At 39.5% G+C, this 12163-nt stretch overlaps 1 protein-coding gene across 1 annotated transcript in view; it reads right to left on the reverse strand.

The window, feature by feature from the left end:
* Nucleotides 1–12163, reverse strand: part of dnah2 (dynein, axonemal, heavy chain 2) — a 211978-nt gene that overhangs the window by 105983 nt on the left and 93832 nt on the right. Inside the window, exons 29-31 of the mRNA XM_036596629.1 lie at nt 3543–3723; nt 2667–2805; nt 1070–1287 (exon numbers count right to left, since the gene is read on the reverse strand). Coding sequence (XP_036452522.1) covers nt 1070–1287; nt 2667–2805; nt 3543–3723 — 538 coding nt within the window. The remainder of the gene's footprint in view (nt 1–1069; nt 1288–2666; nt 2806–3542; nt 3724–12163) is intronic.

Below are 12163 nucleotides of genomic sequence, written 5' to 3' on the forward strand. Positions count from 1 at the left end.
TGTATGTTATTGTATTTGTGTGTGTATATAAATAATATGTGTACATAAAGTGCTGTTGCTGCTAAAGATTACAACATGAGTCTGGCTTTACATGGTGACATTTTCATGGAACTAGTTGCACACTGAGAGCCACATAATTTTTGTACAACTTGGAAAAGTTGCACGCAACACATTCTGTTACACTGCTAGATATGCAAAATAGCAGCTTTTTTTCATACACCCTATCGTTCTTGCTACGTAAAGTCATCTGCCAGGTGTTATTAACATATTTGCAGAATTTTTTTCATCTGTTCTTTTTTATATGTCTATGTTTTATATGTCATCTACCTTTCTTTTTGAAAAAACTTCTAACCTTACATGAAGTGAGTCAGGGGGGGTCTCCTTTTCAACCCCCCAGTAAACCATTTTCTGTTCTATTGTCTTGTAGATAGATCTGGTGACATCATTCATTTGAAATGATATTATTCAATGTGATCATGAGATACTTGGCAGCTTCATGAAACTTGTTCCATGAAGTTGAAATGCTTGCAACTGATGAGGCTGAGTTTCAAGTGAGTTACAGGATGCTTTATATTAAGCAACTCAAGTGCAATTAGTTTCCTGTGGGTTTCAAGCAACTACAGTTGTGTGAACGCTTCACCGTGTAGAGCCAGCCTTAGAAATGTACTATAAGGGTTTCAATGACTTTATACAGTTTGGAAGCAGTGAATATAGGGGTTGCTGTCTCTGGAGGTTCACACACTCATGCACACACACACATGCACACACACACACACACACACAAGCAGATTATGTTAGTGTGCGTTTCAGAGCTGTGGTTAAACACACATCTCTGGCCCTGACCCAGATCAGAACCCACATGACCAAGACTAGCTTTCGGCTGTCCAGACAAGATCTATTTGCAGTACTGATGCACTGAACTCCCAACACCAAGACACAGCCCGAGACCATGTGTTTGATGACCTCTCAAGACCTTGAATAGTCTACAGAGTCATATCATGAGGTTATGACTCCAGTTCTGCTGTCTATATCCTCATTTGAAAGTCCAGACTGCTGTGTGTGGGAGTACCTTATTGATGCGAAGACTCTTGATATTGTCGAAGCATTTTTTGAGGTGAGGCTGTACTGCGCCTGGGTTGCGCGACTGGCCCAGTATCTCCAGTAGATCATCATTGGACAGGAAGTAGAATCGTGGAAATATTTGTCTCTTGGTCTCTAGATACATGTCTAAAGACTTCTGGATCTCCTCCAACTTGCTGTTCATTTCAGACAGCTTCTCAGGCAGACCTAGCACAGAGAAGGATGAGTCCATGGCCAGTGTTCTCCTTAGCTCTCCCACATTATTCATGACTGCATGCTGTGCTCTGAATTCCCAGAAATCTCAACAGACTTTTCTCCCGTTCCTTTCAGGTGCAAATTTATGAGCAGGCCAGTATATGCACTACCACTCAAAAGTTTAGTATAAGTTGTAATATTAGTAACTGTTGCTATTTAATACATAATTATAATATATACAATGCAAATTTAGATATTAGATAAATTAGACACCTAAGTATTTTTTTCTTCAAAAACAAGAATGAAGTACATTCTTATTGCAAACAAAAATCTGCCCCAAGATTTGATCAGCCCTTTTGAAATAGTAAGTTTTATTTTTATTGAGACAGCTAATAAAATAAATGCTGAGATCTGATTTTTTCAGCTTCCAAGCTTCCTTCTAACTGTTTGAAATTTGTGAAGTTGAAATAGTAACATGTTAAGCAAATTAAAATCATTTTATGCATTTATCTGCAACTAGAAAACAATAGGCTTATCACAATCATGGAATTTATGCTGACAATGATTGTTATTGACATTTTATTTATCTTTCTTGGTTCATGATACGCCAGTGTTAAAAAACTTACAGTGGCTACACTGGGTAATTAGCCATGTTGTTCCAAGTTGTCGAGACTTAGTAGCTCCCAACATATTACAGAAAGAGCTCAAATCAACAAATGCTACCCATTACGGCCCTCTAAAGGTGTCATAGAACAAGTTAAAAGTTAAAACTTTAGTTGTTTTCATAAGGCATATGATGTGTCTCAATAATGTGTACACATATGAACGCAAAAGGTCCGATTAAATAACTGCAATTACCTTAAATAACTGCAGTCAGGTGATTAAGTAATAATTGTGAGAGGCCTAGAAAACATCGATTCCAAACTTTTGAACAGTGATTCCAAATTTTTTGAATGGTCAGACACATTCTTATACCTCTCCCAAACAGAAGGTCAAGTACCAGAACTTAACTGCATGCATGTTGGCTGTCGTTTTAGCGCCCCTTGTTGTAATGCTCAGAATGCAGCTCACGCTGTGTTATGAAATGTGTTGGACACATTTTTGAACGCAACTATGCATGAAACCCCGTCTACGTAGCTTGAAGCGTCTACATTCGCGTCCTTGCGTGAAGTATGTTTCGGGCCTATCTTTCTACTGAGTCAAATTAAACATCCTCACAAGTCAATAACTGCCACACTTTAGGCAGCCTTGCTCTAAAGAAACTGACTAGACTAGCTAGACTGACGTATGTCAAGATTTTGGGCCTGTATGATTCCTTTCCTTTTCTATCTGAAAGCTGCTGTAAACCAGCCATTTCCCATCTGGGACGACTGCACCCCCCCTGTTTGCACCTGGGTGATGTGTTCCTCTCAGTGCATTATTGTCCTTGTTCATTCGGTCCATGATGGTCTTCCAGCTGGAGTTGATGTCATCAAACTCCATGGACTCATGAGGCAGCCGCGCACGAATGTCCTCCCCTAGGAAGATGTTCTTAGGGAGGAAGAGAGTTAGAAATAAATTGTGAAAAGAATCACAGGTGTGTATACAAAGACACGCACACACACAGGAGATCTCTTCTGACAGCCGCTATGTACTCTCTTCATCACTGTTAAGAGAACAGATGGCTCTGTGCGCTCATGCTGCGGTGTGTTTGTGCGATCATCAGAGAGTGAGCTTTTATGTTTATGTATCACTCCAGAGATACCGGGGGTCAAGGCTAACTCAGTGAACCTTCAGCAGTACAAACGTGCTGTTGTGTCTCTGCAGTGATATGGGCTTCATTAAAGGAAATGAATGAGTGTGATTCTACTAAACTCTGCACATGTCAGCTTATGGTGAATCAGTGAAGGTCTGCAGATGTGCGTGTGTGTTTGTGAATGCTTGGTTAATCATCTGATCACATTTTCAACAAACACTGCTGCAGTGTGTGAACAGTATGGTGGTATGGGAAAAACACATGACGTACTTCTTTGGAAAACACACCCTATACACTGCATATGTGAATTCACATGTGTAACTGATGTACATAATGATGTATGTGTGTGTGTGTGTGTGTGTGTTTGCAAAGACTGTAAATGTGGAAGATGATGCGAAATGCTTAGTATAGTACATGCACAAATGTGAGTAACATCATGCACACTGTGTCAATTTATTACTGTTTTTTTTTACTATCTGGCCACAATTTTGTGCTTTTCTATGTGTGTGTGTTTGTGTGCACGTGTGCATACCTCCAGGTACATCCACTGTCTCTGGACGGTAAGGATCATCTCTATGACCTCCAGCACTAGTGACAGGCAGCGCTCCCAACGGTCCACCTCTTTCTCAAAAGCCCTGACAAAGCGGGAGGCTTTCATTGTGGACAGAGTCACCTGGTTATCCTCCAGAGCCTGGAACACTTCCTCTGTACCTCTAAAGAGAGCAAACATACAAACACACGCAGAATTAGAAAACTGATAAACACTGCACATTCACAAAATACAGGAGCCAAACTACAGGAACCATTATGTTAAACCAGCAGATATCCAGACAACATACAAACACACATACAAGCATATGCTTGTTTTTTTTTCTTTTACTTTTTATACAATGTCAGGCTGTGAGGTGACACAGAGGTAAAATCAACTGTTCCATGCTTTTGAAATTTATTTACTATGGCCCTGATTGTGCTTTCTGGTCATTTCAACTGCTGACCTATTTTTTGGTAGCCGTTCCCAAATTTATGCCTTTCGACAGCTTTTTTCTCATTTGAGCTGAGAGCTCTTGAGTTTTACCCATGTTGAGGGATGACAATGCGATTTTAACTCTGTGTCTATGAACATTATTGTTGTCTATGACCATTTCCTGCTTCACCAGGGTATGAATGAGATAACACAGAGGTAAAATCACTTTGTCGTCCCTCAACATGGGTAAAACCCAAGAGCTCTCAGCTCAAATGAGAAAAAAGCTGTTGAGATGCATAGATTTGGGAATGGCTACAAAAAACAGGTTGGCAGTTGAACTTACCAGAAAGCACAATCAGGGCCATAGTAAAGAAGTTTCAAAAGAAATTTGCCAGGAAGGGGACATATCCACATACTGCCCCGACACACAGTGAGAAAAATGCTATGAGAGGCAAAGAAAAGTCCAAAGATCATTTTGGAAGTGTTCCACAAAAGAAGCCCTTCCTGAGACCAAGACACAAATGCCAGAGTCTGAACTTTGCCAAGCAACAATGAAATTACAACTGGAATCATATGTTGCAGTCAGATGAGACAAAAATTGAGCTTACTAGCCATGCACACCATCATTATGTTTGGTGATAAAAGGGGACGGAGTACAAAGAATAGCACCTCATATCCACGGTAAAATACAGTAGTGGCTCTTTGATGCTTTCTTGGTAATGTCAGTGGCATAATGAATTCCATTCAATACCAGAACGTGTACAGTACAGTTCTACAGTACTTTCTTTAAAAAACTGAAGGCATATCTCTTGAAAAGAATGGAAGCTGTAAATAAGGCAAAACAAAAAAAAAAACATATATATTTATTTGTTGAAGCTTATGTGTAATGTTCTGTCAAATATATATCTGTTAAATAAACATTCCTGAAGTCTGAAAAATGAATAATACTCAATGGCAGTTTTGACTGAAAATTAAATAAGTGATGGCACTTTTGACTAAAAGTTTTGACTGATCCATAGGCATTAATATGGAGTTGGTTTCCCTTTTGCAGCTTCCACTCTTCTGGCAAGTATTTCTACAAGATTTTGTAGTGTGTCTGTGGGAATTTTTGCCCATTGACCCAGAAGAGCATTTGTGAGGACAGTGATGTTGGGCGAGAGGTCCTGGCTCACAATCTTCGTTCTAGTTCATCCCAAAAGTACTCGATAGTGTTGAGGTTAGGGCTCTGTGTGGGCCAGTTACGTTTTTCCACACCAAACTCACCCAGCCATGCCTTTATGGACCTTGCTCTGTGCACTGGGGCTCAGTCATGCCGGAAAGGAAAAGGGCCTTCCCCAAACTGTTCCCACAAAGTTGGAAGCATAGATCTGTCCAAAATGTCTTCCTATGTCAATCAGTAACATTTTCCTTCACTGGAACTAAGGAGCCTAGGCCAACCCCTGAAAAACAACCCCATACCATTATCTCTCTTCCACCAAACTTTAGAGTTGGCACAATGCAGTCAGACAGGTAATGTTCTCCGGGCATTCGCCAAATCAGACTCGTTCCTCAGACAGCCAGATAGAGAAGCGTGATTCGTCACTTCACAAAGTCCAGTGCTGGTGTGCTTTACACCTCACACTTGCACGGTGATGTAAGGCTTGCATGCAGCTGCTCAGCCATGGAAACCCATGCCATGAAGCTCCTGGTACAGTTTTTGTCCTGATGTTAAGGCCTGAGGAGGTTTGTTATTAAGTCAGCAGAGTACTGACGACTTTTATGCACTATTCACCTCAGCACTCGGCGAACCTGCTCTGTACCTTTACGTGGTTACGTGAGTTGCTGTGGTTCCTAAGCGCTTCCACTTTTTAATAATACCACTCACGGTTGATTGTGGAATATCTACGAAGGAAGAAATTTCGCAAACTGACTTGCTGCATCCTACTACAGTACCACACTTTAATTCAGTGAGCTCTTTAGAATGACCCATTCTTTCACACGTTTGTTAAGGCAGACTGCATGGCTAAACATATATATAATAGTAATATATATGCGCAAGTATCTACATGTAATAAGGATACTCTAAACACCTGAATCTTAACCTCAGTAACCAAAAAGAAATGGTTTTACTCTTTTAGTTTTAACAATGAAACATGAATCTTTTGTAGGATTATTTACTGGTCCTGAAATTGTAGGTTTTATTTGTTTTTTCTTTTAAAAAAAAAAAGTCTTTTTTTGTACCCATTTTTCCCTGTTTCAGTCACGGCCAATTCAATCCCCACCTACCAGCTATAACTCCCCCTGTTGAACGATTCTGACAAGCTGGGGGTGTCAGGGGTATGAACATTTTTGTCTTGAAAACGTACAAAAAACAAAGCACACACACATAGTCTCAAGCTTTTAACAACTGACTAGAACCACCAGAAAACCTTCATGGTGACAATGACATCTAATTCTATCTGAACTGTCCATTCACCCATTCTCTTTACCTCTCTCGCTCTTCATCAGACACACACACACACACACACACACACACACACACACACACACGGGCTGAGGCAGTGGAGCAGCAGGAAAGATGCAGCAAACAAAAGGAAAGGAAAGGAAAGGACAAAGTGAACAGCAGTGGCCCTCGACCCCCTCCTTAGCGTACTGCGTTTCCATGGCAGCAGCCTCACGCCGCTGCAACCGTAACCATGCCAACAGCAGAGCCGGCTTTACTGCAAAGTGGAGACACGGCTTCTGGCACCTGATGTGCACACATACATACACATGTAACCACACGCCTTACCTCTACTTTTCATTTACACATAGGATCTCATTTCATTTACACGCAGGATGCCCTCAGATCCACATATATGTCTACTGTCTAGTGTTTCTACAGTTCACTCATACATCTTTTTCTTTCCTCTATATATAAAACCCACTCTACTGAAGCCACAGGTGTGTAGAGAGCAAGCTCTCTTTCATCAGTCTCTCTCTGCCTTCCTCTGTTCCCCTTGTCATCCACCTCTCTGCACTGTAATTGGAGTCTCTCTATGAGATGGCTGAGCTGAAGTACAAACTGATGGCAGGTACACACAAAAACACACACACAAAGATGCACCTCTCATGTCTCATGTCCATGAAGCCAATGTCTTTTTGGACTTTGAAGGGCAAGGCTGTTGGAAAAGATAGAAGCCACCTTGAAAGTGAATTACCCAAGACCATTCTCACTTAAAGGGCCCATATAATAAAAATATATTTTTTCTTTGGTTTCTTGATATAAAAAAGTTTGTATGAAGTATGTTAAAGCTATACCAAACGAGCAAGCGTGGAAAAAACTTTATAATGCTGGTTGTGCCTCGGACCTTGCGCAGGTGATAGTAGGGTAGGATGTAAGTCAATGTACTATTGTCATCATATCTTAATCAGTATAATGTTGATATCACCTTTGATACTAAAACATGAAGACATCTTCTTTTTGAGCCTGTGTGTGTGACATTAACCCCTTAACATTCCAGGCTTATTACATACTAAGGCTTATTATTCAGTAACTACAGAGACTTCAATGCAAACTAATGGAGCTTTTCCTGGGTTAATAAGAAAAGAAAGGAAAGAAGAAGAAACAAAGTTCAACCAGAAGCCTCTGACTTTTAAATAACCATTTCAGATTTTATCTGAATTTTAGCCCGTTTGTTTTTTGTTTGATCATAATAAACCCAAAACTTCATGTACTTTATTGCTGCCATCCAACAATAAAGCAGCATTGTGTTTCTTTAAAATGGTGATAGAAAATATGATAGAATAGAGAAAGCTCAAATTCCAAAGGATATTTTACTAAAAATTACAAATTACGTTTGTTTCAATTAAATTCACCTCGTTAGCGATTTCACTTTACATACTTCCGAGGTGAATAAATTTCATATGCAAAATTTCAGCTTTGGCTAATTCAGGTCCTCAACTAACAGCACTGCTGCTTTGTCTATGGTGACTTCTGAAGGGGCGGTTCTTCATATAGCAGAACTGCCTATAAATAAACACACAGAAGAGAGACTGCATGATACGCAGCCAGTCAGGAGACTGTATCCGTTGTGGTTTTACTGTTTGTTTTAAACAAGTCAGTGTTAGCTTCTTGGCTAACCACAGCTGTACACTCCACTGCCACTGCTACAGATAAGTGCGCAGCACTGTACTCACATGAATGTGCAGTTATCTGATATGATTATGTTCACTTTTGTGTTGTTACTGTACTGTACTGAACTGCACCAATTGCTAACATCACCAGTCTTCCAGACAAGCCTCAGTCACACCCATTTCTGCAAATGTCTAATGTGATGGTGGCTTTGAAGGAGACAACACCAAAGTCTCTAAATGTGTTGTCGACTTCATACGTGAGACTGTGTTAATTGCTGATGCATTAATTAGCTGATCAAATGTTAGAGCAAAGAAAGTATTAAAAAGTGCAGGGCAAGGATACTCCAGGAGCAGCATGAGAAGCACTGAACTACATCAATGTTTCCCAACTCTAGCCCTGGAGCCCCCCTGAATCCCCACTCTAACACACCTGATTCAGCTCATGAAGAGCTTAATCATTAGCTAATGATATGACTCAGGTGTGCTGGAGCAAGGAAAATACAAACCATGTGTAGGCAGACCTCCAGGACTGGAGAAACAGTGATCTACATATTCACACACAAACACACACACACACCCACCGCATATGCACAAACACTCCCTTGCTCCCTCTCTAACAGTGCCCAGGAGAGGGAAAAGCAGGAGCAGGTTGTCATGGTAGTGAGGGAGAGAGTGTGATTTTCCAGCATCAGAAAGAAAAAGAGAGCAAAAGGAAGGAAAGTGAGGGAAAATGAGTATGGAGAAAGGCAGGAGAGAATCCCCTGGGCAGGAGAGATGAAGAGAAAAAAAGAGAGAGAGAGAGAGAGAGAGAGAGAGAGAGAGAGTGAGAGAGAGAGAGAGAGAGAGAGGAAGGAGAAGAGATGTAGAGACAGAGAAGGAGAGATGTGGTTCACTTGACCTCCAGCGACAACATGAAAAGAGGCTGAAGCTCGTGCCTCGGGCAGCTCCTACTGCTCCTCTCTCTCTCTCACACACACACACACACACACACACACACACACACACACACACACACACACACCATATAAACACTATGTTTACAAACACTTAAGCTTAAAGGAGTCTGTTTTCCTTTTATACATAGCAAAAAATGTGTAAAATTACAGTACATTACTGGCAGCAGTTTCTCCAGTGATTTACTGTTTATTTACAGCACTATATTAAAGAAACAAAAGACTATATTTCTAAATACACCTGATTTCTGCATTTGTTCAGTTTTTCCTGCACCCCTGTATTTCTAAAGTACAGCTCATCAGTGCTGTAATGTGTACCCACAGCTGTCTGAGCTCCCTCAGTTTTGCTACATTATGTAATACAACATGTAAACATATATGCAAACACAACTAATCAATCTAGCCAATTAGTGCTGGTGCAATACTGGCGTATATATATTTACGTGTACTACAACGGGGGCTACACACCTAAGATTTTTACTCACGTGTGTAAATTTGATGTGACAACAAACACAATCTGATTTGCTTGAAAAGTCATACTGTTACATAGATAGAACGATCTATTTTCAGTAACAGTGTAAAACTGTTTCTCAATCACAATGTGAACTAAACATGCAAGCAGTTAAATTCACTTATGTCAATCATTAAGACTGTATGGCTGGCGGTATCTATTCATTACATCATTACAGGGTGAACTAGTAAACTGAAATACAAAACTCCACCATGATTGAAATACCAATTGCAAAATGCATTTAGATGTGTATTTTAACATGTTAATTTAAATGTATATTAATAACATGTTTAAAAAAAAACTACAGTGAGATGAACTGTAGATGAAAAAATAACAGCACATTAACAAAAAACAATAAAAAAGCAAGGAATGCTGGTAAGACCACCCCACCCTCATCACAACAAAATTCAAAGACAAGCTGCTCAAGATTGCACAAAGCACCAGTCACATTCTCAATATGCTTTGCAAACAACAGCTGAGTACTGTAAAATCCAACATTTTAACATCTTTGACAAGAAGCTTGAACTGTTTCTCCTGGAATGCATTTTTTTACAACAATCTGCAGCATTTTAGGAATACAGGGGATTACTGCAGTGCATCTGCTGTAAATTTACATCAGTTCTATATAGTGTAATGTCAGTTCATAAAGTTAATGGACCCATGATTCCTGAGTGCTGCTACTCTACGCTAAAAAGTGTCCTAGAAAGCTGACATAGCTTGTTTTAATTGAGCTCTGTTTTGCTCCTATTAAAATAACACTGAAGGGAACCTTGCACAGTATTGTAAACGTTAACCAGATGGAAAGGAAATGTGGTTTCCAGAAAGGAAAAGAAACCACATTTCCAGAAAAGAAGCATACTGCTTAACAGCAGTGGCACAGCTATGTTCTTACACAAGGGGGGCAAACCTCAGTAGCTGGCCCTCCTACTAGCACAACAGTCCATGACCATGGGAAAATATTTTGTGTATGGGGTGCGACGCTTTTTTGGAAAATAACAGAAATTTCATGAGACAGGAATGTCCATATGATGCTTGAATAACAGTCCATAATAAACATTTTCTAGTCTATACTTTAACATAATTGCAAAGAGAGGGAATAAATCTAAAAATGCAAGGTGCACTGCCCTGTAAACTAATTGACCACTTCAAGTTGATTATTTGTATCAAGTTGATTAATTGTAATTATTTGTTAATTATTTGTGCATAATGCTCAAAAACTTCTTTGACAAGTGCTGCCCAGAGAGCCTAAAACAGTGGGCACATGTACACAAAAACAGTGAACAAAACTCTCTCAAACTCTCTCTCATCTTGCTATATTTCAGCTTGGCAGAAATAATTTGTGGCAACAGACGTTTAATTGTAATCTCCATTGTTATTGCCAGGGTTGGGAAGTGATGGAATACGTGTAACGATGTTCAGTTGTATGCAACTATATTTAAGTTACAGTTACAGAAAAAAAAAACAGCAATCAGACTACAGGTTTATGATAATTAAAACAGGGTGATTACTAGCATGATTCCATTTAAACCACAAACTTTATAGATAAGTCAGCATTTTATTTCTATTGGCACAACTAAGATCTGCAGCGTTTTACAGCAGAGAACAGATCTGGAATTAAGGTTTTTATTTTAGGTTGATGCAATGTAAAACTCTACAGCTTCCCTACCTATAAACCAAACTTTTGCTAATGTTAACTTGACAGAGTGCAGTGCTTAGTGAACTAACATTAACTAAAAGTTCCAAAACATGAAAAGAAAGATAAACTTGGTTTCATTTTCACACAAATGATTTCTTTTTTCGACAGTTTTCCAGTGATGGGTGCAAAATGGTAATATGTGTAAACTATCACTATTTTCAAAAACAAATCAGTTTCCACTTTGGGTGATCTCAATAATACATGGTGATTTCTATAGACTGTGATTACTATTAAATGCTACTAGACTGTCTACAAATAACATCACAACCTGCAATCATCAAAGTTCACGCACAAATATGAAGCATTATGATCCAGTACAGACCTTTTAGCAATCAATAAATATAGACGAAATAAGTGAAGTTTGTGCTCGAAGCCTACACTGCCAGAAATATAGATACTGTTTTTCATTTTTCGTTCATCAAGGTACAAACAATGTAAATGTACCCTCAAAACTACAACAATGGTTTTAAGGTCCAATTGTGTACTCTAAATAGGTTTTTCTCAGAGGAAAGGTATTTGTCCCTTTTCATAACCAAATGTTTTAAATCAAAACAATGAAAGAAAAAGCCTGGAGACAAGAGGGGAGTCAATACAACTTAAAAATATAACTGCAATGAATTGTAGTACAATTATGTTTTATAGGTACTGAAGATGTGACAAGAGGGGCACCACCCAAGTGACAGTTTTAGTACCTTTTTTTCTGAGAGTGAATCTAACCACCATGTCCCCATCTCTTCCCTGTTCCTCAGTCCTGTCTCTCAGTCCTACTATTAGTCAGAAGTGCCCAGAACTCTGGCCCAAGTTCTCAAGAGCTCTTTCCCTTCCTACAATCATACACTCTCTTCCCATGCTACAACCACATGTTGAAGGTCTGGTCCAAACTCACAAATTCGATATTGCTGTGTGACACCAATACTGATATACAGGTACAGGC

This window comes from Colossoma macropomum, unplaced genomic scaffold, assembly GCF_904425465.1.
Source record: "Colossoma macropomum unplaced genomic scaffold, Colossoma_macropomum, whole genome shotgun sequence".
Taxonomy (NCBI): Eukaryota; Metazoa; Chordata; class Actinopteri; order Characiformes; family Serrasalmidae; genus Colossoma; species Colossoma macropomum.